General features: G+C 44.2%; 2 protein-coding genes across 2 annotated transcripts in view; one reads left to right on the top strand and one right to left on the bottom strand.

Annotated features, from left to right (window-relative positions):
* reps2 (RALBP1 associated Eps domain containing 2) overlaps positions 1-19,423 on the bottom strand; it is a gene marked incomplete at its 5' end in the record, with an annotated part of 37,050 nt that extends 17,627 nt beyond the window's left edge. The window contains 14 exons of the mRNA XM_080831845.1: positions 73-134; positions 806-984; positions 1,243-1,291; positions 2,351-2,425; positions 2,930-3,020; positions 3,261-3,314; positions 4,018-4,186; positions 4,774-4,837; positions 5,207-5,345; positions 6,048-6,151; positions 10,408-10,510; positions 10,969-11,150; positions 12,362-12,485; positions 19,244-19,423. Of these exons, the coding sequence (XP_080687971.1) occupies positions 73-134; positions 806-984; positions 1,243-1,291; positions 2,351-2,425; positions 2,930-3,020; positions 3,261-3,314; positions 4,018-4,186; positions 4,774-4,837; positions 5,207-5,345; positions 6,048-6,151; positions 10,408-10,510; positions 10,969-11,150; positions 12,362-12,485; positions 19,244-19,423 (1,575 nt within the window). The remainder of the gene's footprint in view (positions 1-72; positions 135-805; positions 985-1,242; positions 1,292-2,350; positions 2,426-2,929; positions 3,021-3,260; positions 3,315-4,017; positions 4,187-4,773; positions 4,838-5,206; positions 5,346-6,047; positions 6,152-10,407; positions 10,511-10,968; positions 11,151-12,361; positions 12,486-19,243) is intronic.
* A 3,801-nt stretch (positions 19,424-23,224) lies between these two features.
* cltrn (collectrin, amino acid transport regulator) lies at positions 23,225-26,430 on the top strand (the record flags this gene model as incomplete). The annotated part of the gene is made up of 6 exons (XM_080860318.1): positions 23,225-23,288; positions 23,606-23,664; positions 24,432-24,517; positions 25,612-25,728; positions 25,855-26,049; positions 26,289-26,430. The coding sequence occupies 6 exons, from the start codon at positions 23,225-23,227 to the stop codon at positions 26,428-26,430; spliced, it is 663 nt and encodes a 220-aa protein (XP_080716444.1).
* Positions 26,431-27,131: the final 701 nt, after the last annotated feature.

Here is a 27,131-nt window from a genome sequence, read left to right as displayed (position 1 = left end):
GTGTGTGTGTGTGTGTGTGTGTGTGTGTGTGTGTTGTGCGTGCGTGAGTGTGTGTATGGAGTACTGGAGTACCTGTGTAGCTGGGGGTCTTGGAGGGAGAGCTGGTGGAGGGGGCAACCAGCCACTCTTTATACCTGGCAGACAGAAGAATAGAGGGATAGAGAAAGAGATGAGGATGGGAGGAGGAGTAAAAGGGTGGGTGAGACAGCAGAATTACTGAAGATAAAAGACTATCATTTCAGATCAGAAGTTTATCATACCTACATTAATATCTGTGGAAGGATATTCATATGCTTTCCTTAGTGCATGAAATACCTCAAGGATGTCTTTCAGACATGTGTACAGCTTGGCTTAGGGCAGAAGGAGCAGCAAAAGCCTTCTCAGAATTGTCTACCTATGCCATTCTTAGATTTTAATCTTTAAAGTTTCAGTTAAAATAATAGCAAAAAAAGCAAACATTAAGAAACCTCCCCAACTAAAACACTCCAACCGTCCATGTTTCTGTTTTAAACCACACAATACTTCAGAAATGTTTGCTTAGGACCAGTCTGTGATATAATTTCATTAAATCTGTTGACACAAGTCCGTCCACTTCTATCCAACAGAATTAAATGGAGCACAATGGGCCCTGGCCAGTCCTCTACTAACAGGGATCCTATACTCCCTGTGTGCTGTGTGATAATTCTTCAGCAAAAGGCCGCCAGCTATATGAATTCTACACCATTTCATAGTCTATAGCAGTACTTGTAAGTCTTTCAAAGACTGATGCAGTCTCTTCTGGTCTAGCCCCCCACTTCACGACTACCCTGGCTGCCCTGCTGGAAGAGAGCCCCCACTGCACGCCTACCTTGACTGCCCTGCTGGAAGAGCTTGTTGAGGTCCAGAGAGGAGGCGCGGGAGTGGCTCTTCTGGGGCCGCGGTGGAGGTGTGGGAGGCTCCTCCGCCTTCTTCATGGCATCATCTATGGAGGTGCTGGAGTAGGACCTGCACACAACAGCGGCGGCATGGGTGGAAAAACACGTTTTCATGCACTCTGACAGTCCAGCACAGGTCTGCATTGTTCTGGTTATCGTACTGTCCCTATCAACTAAATGCAAATTCAGCTCCACTGACATGGGCAAATATAAACAATGTTGGATATTTGGGACCCACAAAGAGGAAAACATCCTCTCAAAAACGACCATGTATATGAAAATGGTCTGACTACAGTCTACAGTCTAAATGTATCACAGAGAGACTTACCTGGGCCGTGTTCGTGACTTCATGTTTGGATCCAACTCATTTGGGGGATCTGAAAAAGAGCATTCTTACATTCAACAATGGAGGACCATACTTCTGCTCTGTGGCTTTGCCATCAAAAAGGAGAAGCTTGTCAGCGTGTGAAAGCAGCTAATATAAACATTAATCTCTACTTCACGTGCAGTAAATCACTTTGTCTGTGTATACTGAAACTCTACAAAAGAAGAAAACATACCATGCATTCCCAGTAAACATGACTCTTGTCCTTTTCAACAACCACATGATCATAAATCTAGAATCTGGCATAACATAGCATGTTTATTAGTGGTTTTTGGTGCATGTTTTTTGCTGCACCTCCTCTGGAGGCTTCCCCTCCTGTCTACTCAGATCAGACTTCCCACCACTTACAGTCGAGGCCTTTTCACGTTTATCCGTTATTATTCTACAATCCCATCCGAGGCAAACTGTTTGTCTTTTGACATCACGTGCACTTCGAGACGAGGGGGTTAGATCTTAACAGTGTTGTGAGCTAGGGGGGAGTTGTTATGCTGGTGCGCCTCTACCAAGGGAGGTACGAGCACCTGGAGCATGGGCCCATTTGGGTCGGTTTCCCGAGCACATAAACATTTCACTGAGAGGCGACACCGCTGTTTGTTTCCATTAAGAGATTCCAGGCCTTGTCTTAGCATCAGCAAACTTTCAGCTCGTGGACCCTTTCCACCTCGTTCAGTGTTTGTGTAGACTTCAGAAAGGAGGGGAACGCATCATCGGAAATCTGATCATTGGATGGGGAAATGTGAGATCAGAGGATGGAAGCGGGGTGCGGATGATTTTGAGATCGATGTTACTTAAAGCCACCATCAATACTGAAAAACCACAACTGCCACTCCACCTACGAAATACAAACTCAAGCATTCAGCCGTCAGTTGTGTTGGTAGAAACCCTATTTCAAGATCATCACCACTCTGCCAGATGGCATTTCGAGCTGCGGTTAACAAGCCCGCTACCCCGGTGCTACTGCCGGTGTAGTGATGGTGTATTTGGGTGGTAAGAGAAGTGCCCTGCGGTGTCTGGAGCAGTGGATGCTGAGGAGAGGGTTTTTCGGTTTCACCTGGTTTGAGGTTGAAGGCGCTGACGTGCTGGACGGGCTTCTCCTGGGTTGCCACGGCTTGCTTTGGGCTCAGTTCTGCACAGATATCAGAAATGGAGGGTTGAAACAACAAGTGGTTATAAATACAATATTATCATCTGACCACAGTTTTACTTTTTCTTTGAGTGGAAGTTAAAACATTTTGAAAATCGGGTCAAAGTCAATTTCAAAGTTTTTGAATGTTACAGACAGCACCATCCAGAGAAAAATCTTAAGATTGGGAATTAGAAACATGGGAATGGAATGATCTCTTTACTTGCATTGACATTGTGAACATTGACTGATATTAACTCTCACACCATCACAAAGTTAGCACACTATATCACTCTATACACAAACACCTGATTTACACAGTCAGCACAGCATAACTATGCAGAGCAGCTGGAGCCTGTTAAAGACAGACTGTAAATTACTGTTTGTTCAGACGGATACTCCGAGACATCACCGCATTATCATAAAAAGCTCTCAGAGGCTTTGAGGGGCTCGAGTCAATTTTAGACTCCTTCCTTAGCGTCGTTGCTAACTCACACCACACATTACCTGGCTTCCTGGCCTCTTCCTTCATGTCCTGCTTTGATGTGGTCAGGCCTGGCAGAGGAGTCACCTGCTGTATTTCAACCAAGCTTTTCTCCTGTCGAGCATCAAACACGCATTAACAAAGGAGCGGTGAATCTGTCTCTCTGAATGATTTAACATTTGTTACTGCAAGGAGGCTTTTATTTTCTAGCTTCTAGCAACACAGATGTTTGGGCCACTGGGGCATCATATTAAGCTCATTAGTGCCCTCTATCTACATTTATGTGAATAACCTTCTTGTAAATGAGGTTTGAGATTTGCATTTTTATTAAGCACTAATGGGAATAGTTCCTACCTGCTGGGTGTCTCTCAGTGTGGTGTCTTCAAACACAATGAGTGGTTGAGTGATCTGCGTGATGAATATTTAATGACAGACAGACATGAGAGTACATTTCAGTGCCATGCATTGCTTAAAACAATTCACATCTTTTCTGACAGATCCTGAATGTAATCCTACATAAAATACAACACACTGCATAAACACTGTGAAAATATTCAAAACAAGCAAACAACCAAAGCCATTCACAGCCATCTATGCTCCTCTCCTCCCTCTGCTGACGACGCACCCACATAGTTCCAACCCCACTGCATTGGGCTGACACAGCAGCACTAGAGACCAGCACTCCTAGCCAACAGCAGTGTGGCCCAAATATACTCCAAACCATATTGTGAGAGGCAATGAATGGCAATACATTCATTCACTTGTAGTGGACAGAACCAAACGGTTATAACTGTGACTCCATTGATGCTTTGAGGTCACTTAAGGAAAAGCTTCGCAGACCAAATATATTCCAAAGCAAATACTATTTGTTGCGTTTTGTATGAAAATGATGGGCAACACATTTACAGGCTTGCAGTGGACAGAATCAAACAGCAAAGTCATTGTGACTACATTTATGCTATTTATGGATCTAGGGCAGTGATCAAAAGATTCGATTTGCCATAAAAAATTATATATTAGTGGGGAGGCTGACCCAGTCCCTGTGAAATAAATGGAGAGAGGAAACTAAAGATGAGATAAAACCAGGGGAGGAACGACGGTGTTTCCGAACCTCAGTTGAGTCCACCGTGACCTCCCCGCGCGCAATAGGAGCTGGTCTCAGCGATGGGGGGAGCTTTTCGGGTAGGGGGTACCCATTCTTCCGAGCCACGATGAGGTGAAACGCCGTGCAGAACTCTGGGAATGTGAGCGCTCCGTCACGGTCAACATCACTCAGCTCCCTGGAATGGGAACACACACTCAGTCAGAGTGACCCAGCCAAAACACCACTTACACACATCTACGGACACATAAGAAACCAGCGAGCTCCATGTGTATAATTTTCATCTGATCTTTAGATAGGAGAAAGGACAGTCAAAACAGAGGATGGAGAGAGAGAAGGTTTTTGTTGAACCATCCAGCCACCACTCATAAGACTAAAAGAAATAAAAGCTTTATAATGATAAAGGTGTTCCACGTTCGGGTGTGTTTTCACTGTTCTGGATGACAAACAAAAAGGGAACCTGTAGTGACCTGAACTCTAGCAGAGCTAGCTCAGTGTTGACATGTAATGGTGAAGGTATTTGAATCCGGCCTTACCTCTGACCTCTTATGACTGTTGGGCCTGTGGCCAAATTCTGTGCTGAGAAACCAAGCTAGTTTGTTATTTGAGCTCTGGCCATCTTAAAGGCAGAGAAGGAGTGAAAGCACACGAGGCCCATAATGGGCAGGTCCGGGGCCACCGCTTTAGTGGTTTTGCTCGGCAGGACTGAGGTGAGACAACTTCCTGATACTTGCATTCTCCACTGTTAGAGGCTTTCAAACTTACCATATATGGGAAAGTTCGTGTATGGGAAGCTTCGACTTGGTGAAGAAGTTCTTTGCAACAGTTCCTGGAGACACAAAGAGCTTTTGATAAAACAATAACAAATTTCCAGGGAGCTATCTCAGAGGTGTACAAGAGATCACTGAAAGTGAAAGTGTGTGGTTTTCTTGTTATCAACTACACAATTGATACATGTAATGATGGAAAAGGCAAATGGACCAAAGTTTTTATTAAAGCATTAAAATACTGCATTATCAGCCTGTGTTGCAAAACTGTAGATAGTAATTACGCAACAATAACAATGTCAATACCTATACCCCTGAAGATTAAAGTTTCATGTAATATTGTAGTTCAACTCCTCAATTCAATGACTCAGTCCTGGCAGTACAACTCCTCTGAGGCCTGGTGGCCGGTGGTTTCAGACCAGCAGTCTTACCCAGGATGAGACCTCCCAGGTCAGCCTGCAGATTCTTGAACTGGTTTGTGTAGTAGTCGTGCTGTTCCTCCGTGATCCTCCAGGGGTCGTCGGAGTAGTCGTCTGTGGCCTGGTCTGTGAGCTTCTCTGTGGACTGAGCCTGTGGAGGAGAATAGAGCTCAGTCTGGTCCCCAGAGCTGCCCTGCGCTGGGAAGACTATGTGGGAGGGTTTACGCATCACTTTTAGCCAACAATGCCCTTGGTTTAATGCTGTCCTCTTCTGTGTGTACATTATTACCATCCACACATTCAAATACACACTCAGACAGACACATAGCCAAACACACACAAATAGTATTAATCAGTCAAAAGAATCCCACATAAGAAACTATATTAGTCTTGTGTGAGTGTGAGTGTGTGTGTGTGTGTGTGTGTGTGGGGGGGGGGGGGATGTTGGATTACATTTTTATTATTTGTAGTTAAACAATAATATGATGGTTTATTTATATGTTCACCACCATTCCAAACACACAGAAGAGTCTATGTACATAGGAAAATGTATACATACACATTTGAAACAATTACAAATATGTGCATGCATGAGTGTTTCAGATAGATACGTATAAATGTTTCACTTGTATACGTATAAGCATTTCATATGTATGTGTATATGCCACAGAGGTATGTATGTATGCGTCTGTGTTTCTCATATGTATGTGTAAGTGTTTCAGACGAGTCTGTATGTATGTGTGAGTGTTTCAGTTGTGAGTGTGTGAGCGTTTCAATAGTGAGTGTAAGAGTGTTTCATAGGTATGTGTGTGAGAGTGTCTCAATAGTTATGTCCTAAACGGCCCCTCCTTACCCGTGTGATGGTTGGTTGTTCTGGTGCAGGCTTGACCGCGTAGTGACTGGGCGAGGAGTTCTCCTGGACCATGGCGGATCGGGTCGGGTGCTTGCCCTCGTACCCTGAGGGGAAGACGAGGGGAAACTTTGAGAGAGTGCGTTTGTGTGTTGGGAGGTGTAACAACAGCAACAGCTGAAGCTGGGTACAGGGTCAGGGTGGGAGGCATAAGGGGGGTGGGGGGATTGGGGGGCATATGAGGCTCTGTGTGTGAAAGGAAGACATTGGTAGAGAGAGAGAGAGAGAGAGACAGAGAGAGAGAGAGAGAGAGAAAGAGAGAGAGAGAGACGACTGGGAGAGAAAGTATTCAGTGTTCTATTTTCAGATGAATGAGAGTTTCTGTGCAGGAGGCGATAATCACACTTCACAGGGCATTAATTGGATTTTGTTCTCAAACTGGGACCTAATCTCACACGCCACATCTTTTATGACTCCAGACTCAGCAGCAGCGGCAGCAGCCAGAGCCGGAGCAGAAGGATCTGTCTTGTTAAACGGCAAAACAGTTTTGGAGCAAACACTTCAAAAATCAATGAATTCAAGCTCATTCAAGCTCACGTCTCAAGTATCAAACCTCCACCGCTCGCTACGAATGAGGCGTAAACACACGAGTGCAGGCCAACGCAGCCTGTGTTGTTTTGTGTTTTGACCGAGAGCTAATCCACGCGGCCCCTCAGGCCAGCTAGCACTTGTCGGTCCCTGGCTCCCGGCGCTGCTCTGGGGCAGGTGGTGCGGAGGGGTAAGGCTAGGCTACAGGATGCGAATTAGAGGAATTACACAGAGCCAGGCACATGTCTCCGCAGCAGCAGGCAAACACACAGAGCACACACTTTAATATGTATGTGTGTGTGTGTTGGGTGGAGCAGTGGGGGGAGGGGGGGAGCAGCCTGCCATGTCAGTGGCTGTTGCTGACGGGCCGCAGGGGGAGGGTGAAGGAAGAACCCGAAAGGTATGTTTACAAATGTGATCCAACTGCTGAGACCACAGTAGTTCGGTAGAACAGAGCCGAGCTTGACGTGACTTGCATTCCGAACCACTGTGACACTGCTCTAAACTGAAGGACTGATTTCAGTGTGGTTCCGCTAATATACAAAAACACCTGAAAACCAGTAACGAATGCTAAAAGAGTACCCTACCATTACTAAGCATAAGGCAAGGCAACTTGGCCTCTCACATGAAAATAAATACGCATTGTACAGTGTGCTGTGCACGTCGAGGCTGATTGGTGACATACAGGGATTGACCTGTGGGTGGCATTGCTGTTTCAATCTGCTTTGCCTTTACTTAACATTCATGGCTTGTTGTCCCCTTCCTGCGTGCATGTTAACTAACAGAGCCAGAGTAAGTGGCTGAGCGAAGGCACAGATACCCGTCTGATTCCGCGGCCCTCGCTGGCAGATTAGCAGCCTTGGCATCTCCTGTGTGATCCAGTGATTCACAGTGTCCATGACACAGATGTGTCATAGGTCACAGAAAGGTGCTAAGCCTGCGTCAGATGTCTGGTTTTAGCCAGTTTGTGTGTATTGGACGTTTCGCATCTTCGAAACAGGAGTATATATTTAGCAACAGCCCCTGGGCTGGATTCACACCCAAAACCCATGATGGGAATCGTACAAAAACTTGCCTGGTCAAATTGTAGCACATATGGTCTGACAGTTTGCTACATTATGAGCTTAGCGTCCATAAAACTTGATACACATGACTGTTAATGGCCTGGAGGGCACTGCCCTTGGTTTATGCTGACCCACAGCAGAACAAGCTCTAAGCCTGAGAGCTGCAGTTTTGCATAAGGCTTTCTGCACACTGCCCTTAGGGTTACACTCCCCAATGCATTTAAACACCATGATTAGGCCACTTAGCACACAGGACTGCCAGGGGAAAGCAAGGAAGCTGAAAGTAGTATCGCACATCTGAGCCAGGGTGTAGGACAGTTAACCGGCAACTGGCAACTGATGTAGGGCATATAACCGCCAGTTGTTTTGATGGAGAATTACATTGAGAATTGACTGAGAAACAACACACATTCAGATTACAACATCTTGTTCATAGCATCTATAGCTATGTGTAGAGCAAGTCTCTGTGTTTTTGTTTTTACAGTTAAAACAAAATGTAAATCCATACATCACACCAATGAATTAAACCCGCTGAGAGCATTCCTGAGCTAAACTGTGTGCACATGGCGTTAATGGACAGTATATCTGATCTAAAAGCAAAACACAGTAGGCAGCTCATGATACCCCTAAAGGCAATTAATGTTGATGAATGATGTGGACTGGCCTTGCACATTCCTGAAACAAAGAGCTCCAGAGGACCTGGGAGAGAATGTGAGGCGCTGGCAGAGTGTAATAGATGACATTCTGATGTTTCAGGTTGCCTGGTTACTAATGGGCCGACTGGGTAAAGCGAGGGTCCTATATAGCCCGGTTCTGTACAGGCTAGGCTTGAGACATCCGTGGGAAACAACGGCAGACCACACACACACACACCAGAGTAGCAGGTTACAGAAGAGCTGCAACAATTGCAAGAAATACTGCAGTGTCATTATCACTATATGTGCATTGCTCACCAGGAATGGTCAATGCAGCACAATAGGAAAAGTTTTCCTACGAAACATAATTGCTCAGTATCTCTAAATCTCCATGATCAGACACAATGATTACCATCAAGCACTTGTTATGTGGACTGATCAATTGTACTCAATGCTGTTCCACAGTGGCTGACGGACTCAACTGTAGAGCGTGCACAGCTACTAGTCCACATGCTGTCAATTACCCGCTGGGACAGAGACGGCCCTGGACATGATTAACTCATCACAACACTGCTACTACTGTATGCTTCCACTTCCGCTACTGTGCTACACTGCCCTGTATTACCCACATAGCCCAGTGATACCATGTAAGACAGACAGTCTAAAGGTCCTTTGAGGCCTGTTAAGCCCCAAAATCAATAGATTGAGTGTCAAAGCATTCCCAATAGCCAGTACTCATTATGATGTAACATTAGGGAATGGCAGAGTTCCCCTGGATCTACCAGGGACAATGACCACACCACCAGGGAACGACCGTGACCACAGCCATGACTATGACTACTGTGCAATCATGTCCGCCCCTCTAGAGCAGAGAGCCGGGTGCTACTCAGGCTTTCCACCATAACAGGTGAGGAGATTAGAGGCCTGACATTGATACGCAGCAGGGGAGGGTTAATGAAATGCAACTGTCTGTACAGTGGGCCAAGGCCAAATACACACCCTGCCCCCATACCACTGGAAGCAGATCTAACATATCCATGAGCTTAGAGCCATGTTCTCATGCAGAGAGAGGAGGGCTAGACCACAGCTGTTTGATATTACTGGAATAGTCATCACTAGAATAATATCTAATCTTCCTGTTAATTCAAGGGATAAAATCTACTCTGCAGTACTGACTGCAAGTACGGTTAAAGTGACAAAGTACACCAGAAAATATGTGCCTGATTTGTTTCTTTTTGAGCAATCAACCCAGATTAATTTACATCCTCTGAGTTATTTCTTTGCAGTGATCCAGGAGCAACTATTTCAATGACCCAAGTGTAGGAAATGAGCAGAGTAGTGCAAGCCAGCCTCATTTCAATAAATAAATCAAGGGGCTCTTTGTTCAGGTCATCTTCTGGTCCAGGGAAAGGTGATGAGCATTTGTCTTCATTTACTGATGACAAGCACATAGCAGCAGTTTCAGTGATGCTGATTATAATGGTCACAGACCCATCAGACCACGTTATGCTTTAGGTTTTTTAATTATCAGCTTCCTTATCTCATTATAGCATCCGAGTCAGAGCTTGCACAGACACTTCTGGCAGGAGTACTATCCCAAGAGGCACCCAATGAAAAGCATATTTAGAAAAATCAGACTGTCACTCATTTACACATTTTAAACATGTCTCCGCTGTACAATGATATCACCAAGATGGCGGGAGGGGCGCCGGGGACACAATGTGTTCAGTGGCTCATGCAAATGAAAGGCTCAGGAGTGAATCTCCTGCATACTGTAAAAGCCCCATTACACACGAGACGTTAGCGAAAGCAAAGACGGCCGGCATGCAGCTGGTGTAGCGGGGGGATCAGGGGCTTGGAGGTTTTTTGAGAGCTATTCCTCTGAGGGATAATCCACACTCCCACAGCATGGCATTTAAACTGAGCACAAGGTTGAATAAATGATGCACGCTTATTTGCCGTGGGCTTATGTGTTGCTTGACTAAGCGCGTGGACCAACAGACCTTATTGTGAGGGGATTTCTTTCATGGGCGGAGCAAGCCAGGGGGGCGCGTTGTTGATTGACGGGTGACCTACCCACTGACATATCGGTGCCGTTTCTCTGGACGCTGTAGCGGCAGTAGGTGGAGGGAGACTGAGGAGGAGAGGTGCAGGGGGAACGAGGCGGAGACCATGGCTCCTGCAACAAAGGAGGGACAAAAGAGTCCGTTTACATTACATTACAATTAGATCACACTAGCCTGAAAGTAAACTCACGTCATACCTCGGGTAGACTATTTACTGAGCACCAGCCATGTTTGTTATAGCATTTACACACATCTAAATGTATCTGAATGACAAATATAAATATACAAAATATACACTTTAAACATGCTAGATTAGACTTAATAATGAAATGTGGAAAATGGCGTCACTTGTGCAATACCTTTCATAGCTTAAAATACCTCTTTAAATATCCATGAAAGTAGATGTATTCTTCTCAGATCGAAACACCAAATTCCATATCAGAACTTACTTTTAATTTAATCTCTCTGACCCTTGCCATAATGTACCTTCCTCACGTCATGATATTGTAACCATGCAAAAGACACCATGGCCGTCTCAGAGAACAGCCCCTCAGACCCATGCCAGTGTCACCTGTTTGTCCATGCTGTTGTCTGGCTGTCTGAAGGCGGGTCTGTCGGAGGCGGTGCGAGGGGCAGGCCCTGCTGCTGCTGCGGAGCCGAGCGGATGAGCCTGGCTGTCGCTGCTCTGGGAGTGGTTGGGGTAGCGCATCTCTGCCTCACTCTTCGCCCCCGAGAATATGGGCAGGGGCAGGTCTACAGGACGCACGGATCAACAGAACGGTCACGAGAGGGCCATAAATACACACACACACACACACATAAACACACACACACACACACACACACACACACACACACACACACACACACACATTCGCATGAGGTCCGACAACACAATTACTGCTCATTTACTGTTGCTGCACAGACTGTCTGAGATTTGGAATTGCATCTATTTAGAGCAGACTGGATTGTTATCCTTTAGATATGTGGTATGGTGGAGTGTTTAAGAGAGTGGGCTTGAAGCATGTGTAATTGCTGGAAACAACCTGAACTTTCCCACTGGGAGCTTTTCAAGGAATTTCACAGAGAATTTCACATTTCTGAACTGGCCAAAGATACGTGCACGACTAAGATCTACAGTACTCGTGTGAGTGTGTGTGTGTGTGTGAGTGTGTGTGTGTGTGTGTGTGTGTGTGTGTGTGTGTGTGTGTGTGTGTGTGTGTGTTCATCTCTGCAGCTGGACAAAGTGTAGAAGCCAGTAAACTACAGCTGTGCTAGATTGGCCTCTACACCTTGCCTTGATGTTTGAGTTTGCTTTCACGAAGGAAAGCCAATGTGTTCAGTCCACATGACCTGGCTATGGCCTGAGGCAGAGCGTGCAGAAATGCACACAAAATCCAGAGATGTGTGTACAGAACATGTCCACAAACAGCACCCCTGTCAGCACTCTGCTCATGTGACTTGCCATGGGTTGACCTCTGGCTTACATGAGGAGCTTTTACGGGTGTCACTCTTGAGCTCCTTATCTGCTGCTCCCGTGGCTGTGTGTGGGTGTGTGTGTGGGAGTGTGTGCGTGTGCGTGTGTGTGTGTCCAAAACATTGCTTCCCCTGCTCTGTGGCAGGGGAAGGCAGTGCAACCCCTACTGAAACAGCCTGTTCAGGGATTACCACTAATCCATCCCACACTTATGTACGGTGCTGTACAAGTTAACTAAAGTGTTTCAATGTACAGATCACGTGTGTGTATGTTTGCCCTAGCTTTAACACAAAGAGATAACAGTTGTTTTCTGGTATCATGATGACAAGCAGTCGATGCCTCGGGTTCAGAGGTTGACAACGTTAAACTTCAGTTTCTGTGTGAGGACCTCTCGTCCTTCTTACATCAAATCCCAGCACGCTAAAATAAGCCAAAATAAGCTCTCTGTTTGGATCTCCCAAGATGCCGGCCGAGCTCTTGAACTCACCCCCCGTGATGCTATCTAGGCGGACGGGCAGGCCAGACTGTGCCGCAGCCAGGAGCTTCAGTGCCACGTAGAACTGGCCGGTGCCAAAGTAGCCTAGTCGCTTAGCTCCACACACCTCTGTGATCTGTGAAAGAAAAAAAGATAGGTGTCAGCGATAGCTGTTTCTTTACATGGTCGAGCTTGTCACTGTCCACAACTTTTATATGTCTGGGTTAAACTTAAAACCAATCCTTAGGACATGACTCAATTACGACCAAACATTGACCAGTTGCCTAGACACCACTGACGAGCAACACGCATCGTCACATTAACAGAAATCATTACAGAACGAAAATGGATTAAATCTGTGTGTGCTTTAACAACATGATCAGTATTTTGAAAAGCCAAGGGACTAGCATTTTTTCTTGCACGATTGAATAAAGACGACTGAATGTGGAGACGTTTAAGAGGTGTGCATCTCATTTAAAGGACTTGTAATGGAGGAGTCGCAGTGAAACCCTGACAGCTTAATCCTCTGCTGGAGATGTAGGATCAACAACGCAGCAGGGACCTGCTCAGCTGGGGACCCGACGTTCTGATTAAAGCAAGAAAGTGTGTTTACACCGAAATGAGACGAAAAGGAGAGCACAACTAGAAAACAGTCGGAAAAAAGGCATCTATGCATGAACTAAAAAAGGCATGTTTACAAAGACAAGGGGAGTTCAGTGCATCGCCGATCGCTTAAGGGGAGATAGCTAAACCTGAAACCTTACTGTGTCTGTCTGCTCATGCATGTCCAGCAGAAATGGACTTTAAAGTCAGAGTAAACACAGTTGATTTAGCTCTTAACCATGGCTGTTTGTGGGGGAAAAAAAGGTCTAATTCATTGACTGTATATGGAGGTCTGTACATACAGTACAGTCATTGGTCTAATCTAGTACAAATGCAAACCTACTTGCAAAGAACTGGTCTTTCAGTGTAAAACCCTTCCTTGAGGTTGGCACAATTATAATGGTCAGGTGCAAAACTGACCTTCAAATGCTTCTGGCTGTGGCACAGGAGCAGTTGGCCAATAAGACCATTTTTAGAATCAAACCCAAATCCCAATTAGAACTCAATCAGCCGTATGACGAAAGAAAAGTGCAATGAAATCGCTGAACAAAGGCCTCCTGTTCTAAGCACGAGCCTGAAAAACGTTGAATCCTATAATCCCTTTCCACCCAACTCAGTCACTCACTTCTCGAGTCGGAACGTTGGGCTCTTTGCGACGACCGACACAGCTTCAACCCAGATATTTACACTTGTTCCGGCCCAGGGACACGTGCCTTTCACATGCCTTCAAACGTTGCTCTCTGCCGAATGCATATCTATTAATCACTGTGTAGAGCAAAGTGTTTGGCCTTGTAATAGACATAATCAATAGTCTGAATCTGCCTGAGCAGGCGTGAGAGCGTGGAGCATCTCTCCCAGCCAGAGTTATCTGAATGGGACGACTGATATAAATAGCATTGGATTCTTGTGCTGATAATAAAGCATAGAAAGAAAGACCCCTAGACTGAACACTGTGACTTGTGACTCAGCCCACCCTCTATCATTAAGCACTGAGAGGATGAGGCTTATCTGGCATGCAAAACAAGAAAAAAAGATACATGGGCAAGCTACCTTATATGCGATCCTGAATCTGGGCAAAAAATATCACATCGCGATACACTCTTCTCACAAGGGAGCAGTTCAGCCCATATCAGAACATCCCAAGTCATCACATTTCTCCCCGCGCCTGGAGGAGTCTTCCAGATAAGACCCCCCCCTCCTGTGGTGTGAAACTGCGTCTCTGCGCTCCTGCATCTCTGTCAGGTGATCTGAGGCCCATTGATCCTGAGCAGAAGTTCCTGTTCCACTCTGCTCCCCTGTGTGCTGACGGTGCCAGCATTTACAGTGGCAATGAAAAAGTAACAAGGGAAAACCACCTAAAATTCCTCTTTCTGCCCAACGATTGATTTTGCTTTAAACAGCAAGCGCAGTGCATCTTATAGGTTATCTGCTGAAAACATCCCTAAGCAGTGGTGAGAGTTGGGGAGCTCTGACTGAGTGCTTCTGGCAAGTATACACTGCATCAGATACATCTAAAACAGGACTCCGGACTGCAGAATGCAGAGCCATTAAATGCCATGGTACTATTGATTTTAATACACTGTTTTTTGGGCTTGCTTAAGATTCCATAGGCATTCCATAAGGTCCTCAGAATTGCCAGGGGATGGTATGATTTTGATTCTGATGCTAAAATGGCTCATAATCTGTCATTTATTTTACAGGGCATCAAAGGATTAGTATGGATTAGTCTTTCTTTCTTTTCTTTCTTTAAATAGGCATTATTCTAGGAATTGAAGGTATATTTAGGGCACAACATGGGGGTCAATATGGTAAGAAATGCAGTAGGTGGGTAAGCTACAGAGAGACTCCTTACACCCATACATACATTAACACAACGTTCATGTGTCCCACAACAACTGAAGCACAAACACTATACACACTGTTCTAAAACACACTTTCTCACACTGACACACACACACACACAATAAATATTCCAATTAAAGTACAACTGATGATAGCATGCAGTGGAAGATACACTGTGAGAACAGCACATCAGCCAGAGAGGAAAGTGCAAGATGAGAGAGAACGATACCAGAGAGATGGATGACAGGCCAACAGAGCGAAGTAGCAGAGCAGGCTGCCAGATGATGTCCACACCACAATGAGTGGTGGGGGGCGGGGTAGCAAGGACGAGCCAGTGGGGTTGGGTGGAGGAGGTTGGATTTTGTATAATCGACAATTAAGACCCAATTACTTCAGCTTGACCTGCATTCTCCCTCAACCGCTTTCCCCGGAGACAAAAGAACGGGACAAATGAGGCAGTGTACGCCCGTGCCACTGACTCGGCACAAAACACCTCCATGGCCGAGGCTGGGTCCTCTGGCACGGGCGTCCCAGACGGCACGGGTCAGCTGGCTATACAGTTCCTTTGAGGTCACAAAAAGCCAACCCCCTTTGATCGTATTGAAAGTCGGGCCGTTGTTTGTAGATTTGGCAAAAACACCATTATTTATTCATTACACTGTGGGATTACATCGATTTAACACACTGACAAGGTATGATGGAGGAGCAGTGCGAGATCACTCATGCCGCGGGACTACAGATTGCTGTGCTAATTAAATATGAAGGCATGAGTTGTTTTGGCACAAATCTCTCCCACAACAACATCCAGCAACATAGTCCATCCCCGATAAAAATGATTTCTTCTGGGTGGATGTTGGATTGAAAATGAACGAGGTCAAAGCCAAAGCCAGTTCTACACTGAGTATTTTTTTTGCTGTGTTTAACTCACTACCGTGTGAGTTTAACAGACATTTAACTTAACATTATTAAGAGCCTGTTTGCAAAAACTACAGTGTTGTGTAGTCAAATTCTGACTCCAGGGTCTAAAAAACATCAGATCAAAAGCCAAACTTCCTTGAACACCTCACAAGAAAATGACATATCACATGACAGCAGTTGCCTATGGTTACCACTCGCTGCGCACTCAGACAGTCAGATAAGTTTGTCATCTCCTGTTGAGTATGAGGAATTAGTGGGCGCGTCACACCCCACCCCACCCCACACACACACTGGTGCAACAACATTCCTTAGCTAACTGTAATATCTGCCCGGAAGGACATCTGCACATATGCAGGGTTTTAACACAGATGATCATCTTGTAGGTATTTCAAATATGTTTACTGCCTTATTATAAGCTTGCAATAAAGCATAGCACCCAGACACGTAATGTCCATTGCGCAGTGTATAGCAGACATTTACTTGACAGTTCGGACAAAGGGCAGCCTTTTCTACATTACAGTCCCACACTTCCTGTGTCTCAATGAGGTTGTTTTTGTTGCCCCTGTGCCATCTGAGCGGAGGACATGAATGCTGAGGCCCCGTGTGAACAGCGCAGCACAGCTGATTCATTGATGGCCATATAAATGGCTGGCAATCATGCTCTTGGGCAGCCCCTGGCACAGCGCCCGACGGCCAGCGCCAGGGTGGGATGGTGGGGGCTCTGTCACTGACCCAATAGCCAAAAACACAATAGAGCTACTATTGTCCCATTCAGCATGGCACTCACATTCTGGGGGGCCTGACGGAGGGAGCGTGCTCAGGAGAGGTTTCAAAAAAGTGACTCCAAATTGACTTTTGGAGAGACGGAAGGACGGACCTGCGAAATGCAAGCCCAAGAGTGAAAGGGAGGGTATTGATCGGGGGGTATTTAGAGTTGTGAATAAGCATCTGAGGGCTTTGTATTTTCTATCTCAGTCAGTCAGTCGATTCAGTCATGAGGATATTCTTGTAACTCCAGCCTGGAGGAATACGGTACAACACACACATTGGCAAATATTTCTCTAGATGAGGATACACAGTGAAGCTGACAGGTAGACAGAAAGCCTTTAATGGTAGGTGCATCAAAGCATACAGACACATTTAAACACTGTCTATTTGCTAATGCCGTTTGGCAACAACCCCCAACTGAATGTACAGCAAAATGCGACTATAAATGACCATCTTTACCTTGTAATCAATACTCATTGTAAATTAATGGCATGTAAATCACATGGGAAAACAATGCAGGACAGATTTGAGCGGGAAAACTTCCCACTTGCAGGCCACTGAGGAGAACAGTCAAGCTTTCCAAAGATCCAACAGGTGCCTGTGTGAAATGGTGGCACAATGTCAGCCACTTGGCCCCTACTCAAGATCTCCTCAGCCATGCTAATCCATGTCATTCAAACTGGCCTCATAAGAATGCGTCACACGGGCAGGAGTCAAAACTGTGCAAACACACAAGGGTGAGGACAGGTGGGATCAAGTGTGTGTATTTGTGAATATGTGTGCCCCCTGAAGCTGACACTAAACAACTCCTGACAGTGTTAGCGGCAGGCTGGCCAGTTGGCAAGTGTTAACCGTGTAGACCACTCATCAGCCTTTTCAACAGGCCAGTAGGCTTCTTACAAATCAAATTTCAAAATCAATCAAGTCCTCCCTCACAAACCACCTCTGACCTCTTCCACTCCACTCCACTCCACTCCCCGACCAGCTTCCAGCCTCTGAGTGAGATCATCTCCTCCCTTATCTGTCTCATTTTGATGTCAGCTTGACCCCCTGATTAAAGACAAGGCTTCCTGCTCTGCTCCTCCCTCCTCTCTGGACTGGTGGTGAGAGTCTGTGGAGCTGTACGCTCTGTGTCAGTCAGTCAGTCAGTCAGTGAGTCAGTCCACACACACACAAACACACACACAGCCCGGGGTCTGGAGCTGCTGGGCCGGATGAAGAGGAAATAGAGCGCTGTGGCAAACTTCCTGACCCCACAGAGAGACACAATGGGTCGGCCCGTCCTGGAGGCGTCCCCCAGGGACACTGCCGTGGCGTGAATAGCAGCGGTCTGGAGGGGCCAGAAATGGCTGCTAACCCACTGCGCTCATGAATCGTGGTGGAAAGAGTCACTTCCTGTGGCTGTGGTGGTTGTGTGTGTTGTTTTTTGGGGTTGTTTGCTTTTTTAATAGCAATACGTGGGTGTATGGCTAGAGTGTGTGTTTGTGTGTGTTGAACAGATGACTAGCATATGGGATATGATGTGTTGGTGTGTTTTGAAATAAATACGATACCAAAACTGTTTCAGAATGTTTTGTTCTGTGATTAAAATGGCATAAACTGCATGCAATCATACTTGTTCTGACAGAAAATATTGCTGGTTAGGTGACTGTAATCTTTAGGACTATCTCCAACTGTAGTAAAAAACGATGGTGGGCCCTTCATCATAACACGGTAGGTCATTCAGCGGTCAATTTCCACACAGAACATTAAACTTAGGATTTGTTGGAGTAATCACTCTACCACACATTTAGACACGAATTCACAGAGTCCTTGCCAGAAGCCAGAAAAAGTGTTTGGTTCCACCCATCAGTCCCATATCCTCAAACCCTTATCTTTGCAGCAGAGGTGGCACCCTTCCTGTCATCTGTGTGGTTCACACGCTCCCAAACACAGATGGTAAAAACTGTCATTGAAAATGTCCAAAATTAGACCAGAAACACTGTGTTCCATTGGGCTCTATAGACTGGACATAAACATTATTGTGCACATCTAGATGTACCAGATAGTCTACCCCAAGAGGTTCCAAGCTGTTCTAGGAAAGAACACAGGCCAAAGTTTGAGAGGAGCACATCATAACTAGAATGAGTTAAGGGCCAAGGACAATTTACACAACATTAATATATGGTTGAAGCCTAGGTGCTGAACAGTAAACATTTTACCAATGAGTCAGGCAGTTTTCTCTAAAAACTATCATTTTTGACACAGATCAGACTCCAGCAGAAGGCTACACACAGGTATGACTGCAGCAGTGGCACTACTGGGCAGCAACTTCAAACGGTTGTTCTTGAGTGACTCATCTAGTACTCGAGGTAGACTATGGGGTTTAAAATCCACTTCTGTATAAAGAACAACCTCATTATAAAGCCACCTATAGCAGAAATAATCACAAAGGTTACCTTATAAAAAATACCAAAACAAGACAAGGTTTACGATGCGCAAAGATGTAGCCTACTGTCAAAGCCGGTAAGTTCATTTTTCAATCGAAAGCGGAATAAAAGACAAGAATGCATCTTCATCGCTGTTCTTATATCATGTACAGATCAAGCTAAAAAGAACCTCACACGTTGAGAAGCAGTGCAGAGACATCAATGAGCAATGCGGACTCGGTAGTAGTAACCGCGGGGCTCATCCGCCAAGAAGCTCCCTGCTACCGTACAAGGAAGCCCGGTGGGAGCACACCAGCGAATAGTGGCGGTTCAGTGACTGGAAGAGAATACTCACTTGATGTAGGGTTTCAGTCGGCAACTGGGATGCCCTGAACAGCTCTCCCACTTTGCTCGATGCTAGTTTGCCCGAGCTGTCAGCTTGGCACAGAGTATACAGTCCTGAGTAACATCTTTGTTCGTTCTCGCTCAGGGAAATGAAACTCCCCCCGGTCGCCGCGCCAGGTCCCTGCTCCATTCAGGGGGAAAGGGAACGCCGTCGTGATTCTCAAATGACCAGGGACAGCCAGAACAACGGCCTCAAAACACACACGGACGATGCCGGGTACCGAGATGGCTGAGGGAGACACGTCCTCTGCAGCACAAGCTTATCATCTCCCAACTCGACAGGGCTGGGTGGACAAGTACCTCAGTGGAACGCACAGAGGCGCCACAGAAACACAGCACTCACATCAGCCTTGGGCTACCCATCATGTTCAGAGTAATGTGATTCTATTAGGGGACAATCATATAGCGTTTTTCATTATAGTTGAACTCAGTATTGTATTTCGACGCCCTGTGGCAAAGTTCCTGCAATGAATGTGGTCGTCGGGACTGTGCAGCACAATAGGTCTAAGGAATCCAACTCAGGAATCCAACTCATTTAATTTTCACATTTGAAGCATTCATTTAACTGAAGGCTGTTTTTTTATATAATTGCCTATGTGTCTGCCATAATATTGACAATTAGCCAATATACCAATATAGCCTGAGCCTATCATGGAACTAAGTTTGTCTACTGTCCATAGAAGCAACCATTTGCTTCATAACACCAAACAATACCAGTAGACTATGGAATACTCAAACAATGATCTTGGCCATCTTTAACTCTAAGTCGAAATCAATGCTTATCAGACACCAGGGATCTTCGTGCATGATTGCCACACACTAATCATTTCCCTCTGCAAACAGACAAACAAACAAACAAACAAACAAACAAACAAAAGAAACAAACCTGAACTATAGCTTTGCCTAAGTTTTCAAATGATAGGCACTTTTCCCATAACTGTGAACACTATTCACATATTTTTCAATGTGTAAACTGTATGCTCAATTAGCAAATCTAATTTAACAATTATCTCATTGAGCACACCTTTTTCACAGTAGAGACAAAGTCACAAAATTACTATTACTGCAACACATCAGTCAGGACAGCAGGATCAATAGAAGTAGGGACGTTGGTGAGCCAACGTGCTTGAGAACAGTGCTTCCTACAGTGTAGAGAAGCCAAGGCACCAGAGGGGTCAACAGAGGACAACAAGTTCAAAGAGGATGAGGACGGGGAAGAGAAAGATCACAATATCAAAGACAAGTAGTGTCTGAAATAAATCATTATCATTCATCCTGTGCTCATGTATGGACTGAATATAATGAAACAAGGGTTTGTGCCTCCAAACTGTGAGCCATATCACAACATAATTTGCATTGCTGTAACTGCAATATGTGTATTGGACTGTAAACCTGTAGTGCGTGTAAGGACTGCGTTTTTTTTTTTTTACAGTTGAATTACACAATAATGGGTGACATCAGTTTTTGCTGAAATATGTTTTTGTTTTGATAGAACTGAAAGGAAGACACCCTCTGGGGTAGACAGACACTACTCTCGTTGATGGGCAAGAAATTGCTTTTCAAGAGTCATGGTCTTTATCAACAACGCCAAAGTGCAGAAATTTATACCAGGGCAACAAGAGCACTCTCAGTTCGTTATCATTTGGGACAATGCTTACTTAGTTTCCATCAGATCACTTATATATATTATATATATAATATTCTATTATGTTTTTTTCTACTGCAAAATTGCTGTATTTGTTGATATTGTCATATAGATCTGTCAATCAGCACGTGTTTGCCTGCTTAAGACAAAACATTATCAATGTGACATAGCAACATTTTTTTATTATTATGTAATCTTCATGCAAAAGTAATGTAGATTGGCCTGGAAATAACAATTTCAGGGGAAGACCTGAAACCACTTTTTTTTAAAAAAAGTGTTAAAATAATTCCTCCAGGGTGTAAGAGACGGTGATATAGTGTGTGTGTTTTTGACTTATTGTGTTTGTTGTCTGAGAGCAGAGTCTGATTTTGACCAGGGATTTAGATTTGCACTATCGGTTGCACTAATGTGAGCTTCGTTTTCCGAATGTGAATGTTTGTACCGTATACTTTTGAGAAAATGGTGTTTCAGAAAATGTCTTCGCAATTGGGAAAAACCATAATGTGTATCACTACTGCCATCTAGTGTCAAAGAAAAATCCTTGCAACCTTAGCTGCATTTTGACTTGCCAAAATTCAACAGGATATTTAAATAATTCCCAGGTGTGCTTAAAATGGAAGATATAGGCCTGACGTCTATGACTTTTACCATACTATTTTTTAAGATGGCATGTATGTCATGGATGCACTGTCACACACACATTATGGGCTATTATTGGCCTTGTTCATTCTCTCTTGATTTGCAGATGAATGCATGTATGCAAGTATGCGGAATGCAACTGTCATCAAGCTAAAATGGCACACGATATAATGGAGACTCTATTCCCTTGGTAAACATCAACATTAAGTTTGCAGTACATTAGTTGACAGTTCAGGGATATGACAATCTGACAAATAGCATTTAACACATGTGACCTCAGGTACCTAGAAGTCAGTGATTTTTCTCTGGGAAGGGTACAGTAAACATCCACCAAGCCCTTGTGAAAAATTAACTACATAAAAAGTTGAATGTGCACGCTGAGTAGGAAAAGAAAGAGAGCCATTTTTGCTGCCTGTCAGAAGTACTCTGATGTCAGCAAAGAAGAAAGAACAGACTGTCTGAGTTGTCCTTGAACTTAAATGTTTCATTGAACATTCACATCTTGTAACAGTGAGTTGTTATTTTAGTGACAGCCTCACACAAGACTTTAATCACATACACATTTTAGTTGAATTTCTACTCTTAATACACATAATAATGCAGAGATAATAATCATTTTATTATGACGATATTCATGAAGAAATGCAGTAAAACACAATGGGAAATACCTAAGAATAGTTCAAAAACTTTAGGTTTTATACACCTAACCGTCTAACACCTAACACCCCCCCCCCCCCTCCCATAAGCTTTCCCAGTCTCTGTTTTTTTTCATTCAGTGTTTCTTTTGAGCACTTTCAAATTGTTATGACAAACAGATGCTCCCCTTATCTTATCTTAGCTGACTGAGTGAAGCATCGAAAGGCAGCTGAAGTGTTTTTTTTTGTCATGAAATGTGTTTATGTGTTTTTTGCTTCCAGATGGTTTCTGGGTAACACAAGAATGTTTTGTCTCATCAAACCATGTTCTGTAATACTCTCGTGACAGGGTGTCACTCGCTGTCAGTCATTAGAGAGGATATACTGTATGTAGGTTGCTGAAAGAGAAAGAGTGACAGAATGAGAGAAAGGGAGAGTGACAGAGTGGGAGACAGAGAGAGAGAAAGAGAGAGAGTGAAATAGAGAGAAGGAGAGAGGGGGGGGTGTATGTGGTTTCCACTGGCAACTCAAACTTGCTGGGAAGGCAAATCAAAAGGTGACTGGAGACCTAAACAAACAGTGGCTGGCTGAAACACTGTTTACCCCCATCCTCACAATCTGCAGCCATTTCTGCCCTACTGCACAATAATATCTTAGCACTCTCTCTTTCTCCCTCTCCCTCCCCTCCCTCCCTCTCTTAGGCCTGGGCAAACAGTGTCATGGTAGCATATTACTTTCCACTTTCCCTTTTGCCCACAAACCAGCCTGGCTATCATTCCCAAACACCACCTCCTTTTACCTCTTTTTCTCTCAGTCGCTCTCTCTTTCTGTCAGTGGGCAGGAACATGAGTGTCACAGACAAGTCTTAGTGTAACCATTAAAGCCTCTCCAGACACAACCCCTCTCTTCTGACATGAGTCTCCTTTAACTGCTGACCACAGGGACTTTGACTTCACAAAATTACTCTAGCGTTCGAACAATTTGCCTGTTATTGTTCTCTCGGATTGAAGGGATGTTTCCACTGCTTCTCTTACTGTGCCTGCCACCTGCCTTGGCAGCTGTGGATTGTGTTAATGGTAAGTGCAGAGTACTATACCTGTCTTTTCTAACATATTTTAACTGAAAATGCCATTTTGTTTGTCTGGTTCTTCATCGCTTTGAGACGTAGGACTGCACACTTTTACAAATAGTTTTGCTTTGACACCTTAAGATAATGTAGATCCTGGAATTCTCTCAGACAGCAGAGATTGTGTTTGTAATCAAGAACACAAAAAAAGATGTGGCACACGAAACATAAAAGGCCTGTTTGTGAAAATGGAAAATATGGGGGATTTACCTACTTATTAGATGACTAACATATCTCTACCTCTTACTTTTGTTTTGCTTTTTCTAGAATACAGGAATGGCTACCAAGTCAGACTCAGTATAAAAACAGCCCTTGGAGATCAAGCAGTAAGTGTTTATTCTGTGCCATATGGGCTTTTTGATTCTTTTCAAGAACAGTTAAATCTATACAGGCTTTGTACGGAGACAACAGATGGAGCAAAGGATTTAGCAGTGTGTGATACGGATGAACACAAATGTGCAGGTTAATGGCTAACGTATAATGGTTAATGGATAGTGCTTTTAACAGAAGCATGTGGTCTGGGTATTTTAAGTTAACTGATGCCTGGAAAGCAGGAACCAAATAGATGGACATGAGGCCATTAAATGGTGTTTTTCAAGGGCAGTGATTTTGTAATTTTGCAAGTAAAGAAAGCAAAGCAAATTTAGAGACAGGTCCGTAACAGGTTCTATTCATAGGTTCTATTCAGTTGTTATATTATTTCTTGTTGTAATGTCTCCTATGGACCCTGTTGAGTACTTAAATACTTAAGACGAAGAGCTATGTGAAATGAACAATGATTTAGTATGTAACACTTTTGCAAACTGTTTCTAAATGGACATTTAAAAACTCTAGTACATTCTAACTTATGTGGATTATCACGTAGAGCAGATTTGTATGCAGTATTGTGGGTATAGGCACTTATACAGTGAAGGGGAGGAATGCTGTCAGTGTCAAATCAATCACAAGACCAACAGCCCCAGCTGGTGTTTGATTTGATCACTACTGAGTGTTCCTTTGAGCCGATCTCTCAGCTTAGATTCCCCTTTGAGGCAATAACATGGTCACGATCTCAAGGGCTTCCCCAATTGTGCTTCATGCGGTGCTCCCACAGTATGACTGGAACGAGAGTGAGCTGTTCCTCTTCAGAGCCACCATTGCCTTTGCCATGAGGAAATTCACCAAGACTGAGGCGTATGAGTGAGTGAAGCATTTGCAGTCCATGAATGCCAGTGCATTTTCATTTCCCACATGTTTGACAGAGTTCCAATTTATGCAACAAACTGTATATCTACTCTATAAACATTGGTCTTGTCATAGTATTTCTAGTTGTGTGGATATAGTATCTTATGTGTGGATATTGCAGGTAGGTAAAATATATTATAGCGATTATTTTCACGTTTACATAATGTATTAATAAACCATTATTAAAGATAATTAATTGCATCATTATTATCCAGTGTTAAATTAAATACTGACAGGTAATATTTAATCTGATTCTTTATCAATTTAGTTTTAATAACATATGACAACTTCTGAGCAGGGTGCTGGTGTGCCCTAGCCATTTGAAATCAAATTCATCTATCTCGGGTTGTGCTAATTACCATTCTGTGCCGATGGTATGACACCAGAGTAATCAATGACACTGTTCCCTAATAGATATTTGCCCTGTGCGCTTCTAGCATGGAAGTACATCAATCAAGCCCTCCACTTGTAGTTACCATCTAATTAAAGGCATTGATCAGTATGCACAGCACACTGCTCGCTCATTTTGGGTCTGGATGCTCCATGTTACTTTCCTTAAAGCCTCATAGCCTTTGAGAAAAGTATCACTGACTGATTAAGTCTCCTTATGTGTGTGTGTGTGTGTGTGTGTGTGTGTGTGTGTGTGTGTGTGTGTGTGTGTGTGTGTGTGTGTGTGTGTGTGTGTGTGTGTGTGTGTGTGTGTGTGCCATACTCTGCTCATTTCCTGGGAAAAGGTCTGATATAAAACAGCAGTTGCTTAGTTACTGTTTATTGTTATGGGGAAAACACAATCTCTACGAGCGAGCTATTTCAGAGCAACAATAAATGTGTGCATCTACAAGCCCACTACCAGGCTGCTTGACACTTACACATTCATAGAGATGGAGAAAGAAAGAAAGGCAGAGAAAGAGAGAAAGAGAAAGAGAGAGAGAGATTGTGAGAGTAATGGCAAGTTCTAGCTAAAAGCCTAGATTAGTGCCTATAAAACTCACTCCCTGTTGCAATATTGTTACGACATGTTTCATGCCGATTGTGGTCTTGTATTCCAGGGTTTCCAACATTGTTGTGTGCAACCAGACGCCAAGGGTTTCATTTTGGTTCATTGTAACATCGCCTGAAAACCCTGCCCAAGCAATCTCAAAGAACATTGTGGAGCAGGCTGTTAGGTAAATCCAACCAGCACAGCCAAATTTAACCCTGATAACGTGAAGACTAGAAAGCAAAACAAACACACAGTCATCAATGACCTGTCACAACACAGAACAGTCAGTTTGGTTTCCTTCTGCCTTTAGGGAGTCCCGCAACCGCATAAACAACGCCTTCCTGCTGACCGACAAGTCACTCGAATTTCTGGGCATCCCCCCAACACTGGCAGCCCCCATCAACCCTGACACCCCTCCCTGGCTCATCGTCTTTGGGGTGGTAATCGGTGCAGTCTGTGCCGGCATAGTTGCTTTGCTCATAATGTCTTTTGTCAAGAGGAGACGGTTAGTGTTTGTCCATTTGTTTCCATGTGTGAAGTCTATAACAGCACGTAGTTGTCTACCAATATGGCGGATACAGTGTGTTAAATATGTTACAGTGTTCTGGGGTTTTTGGTAGCCTGCTGGTTTATTTGTTCATTGTTGTTACTGTTCACAACATAAATTACCTGCTGGCTAGTGACTGCCATCAGTCCAAACAGCATGAATAACATACCTCTATATTTCTATTTCATCTAATATAGTGGGAAGAAGGCAAAGGAGGTCCCTGAGGAGGAGGATCAGGCTAAAGGAACTGATAAGGCCGTCACCGGTGAGACATTTGAGGACAGAAATGGAGTTTATAACCTGGGCTTCGCAGACGATGACCGTTTCACCCAACTGTAAAGGCCTCTGAACTACAAGCACACACCCAGACGGGATTCACCAATCATCACTCCAGTGGACCTCACCTCCACTCTCTTCTAATCTGTGACATTTCAAGTAAACCTTGATGAAGTGAGTCATGCTCGATTTATGATCGCATGACAAGGCAGTCAACTGTTTTGCTTCCTCAACTTAACATATGCCAAGCAGCAACAGCAAAGCACTGTATTGGAGGTTGTATTGTGCAACACTATTCAGTGTAACGCAACAATGAAATACAACTTCATGTCTTTTTGAAAGAGTTTTGCTATGGCCAACACCTTAAAGGGATTAAACATGTTGATGTGTTGCCCATATAAATCTCAACAAAGGCCAGTCATGTGACACTGTAAGTCTTATACTTCTGCTACTTTGAAGACAAAGGCTATATTTTCAGAAATGTTTATTTTGTAGTTTTTAGATGAGTTGTACATCTGTTTGTTTGTCTGTTTGTCAAGGCCTCTCTGATCACGTGCGCCTGTAAGCTTTTATGGCTTGTTGTTTTGGTGTGTCAGTACTAAAGCTCATTCACCTGAAGAAGTTATGCAACATTCAAGCAACTTGTGTTTTATAGAATCTGGTAAAATGGGATTGGGGCGTCCTGGTTGCTTTCCTATCCACAGACCAAAGCTGTAAATAAGACAAATAAAACACTAAACTAAATCTGACATCAAAGATTATGT

The sequence above is a fragment of the Sprattus sprattus genome (genome assembly GCF_963457725.1).
Source record: "Sprattus sprattus genome assembly, chromosome: 2".
In the NCBI taxonomy this organism is placed as follows: domain Eukaryota; kingdom Metazoa; phylum Chordata; class Actinopteri; order Clupeiformes; family Clupeidae; genus Sprattus; species Sprattus sprattus.
This window is presented reverse-complemented; position numbering and strand designations above follow the sequence as displayed.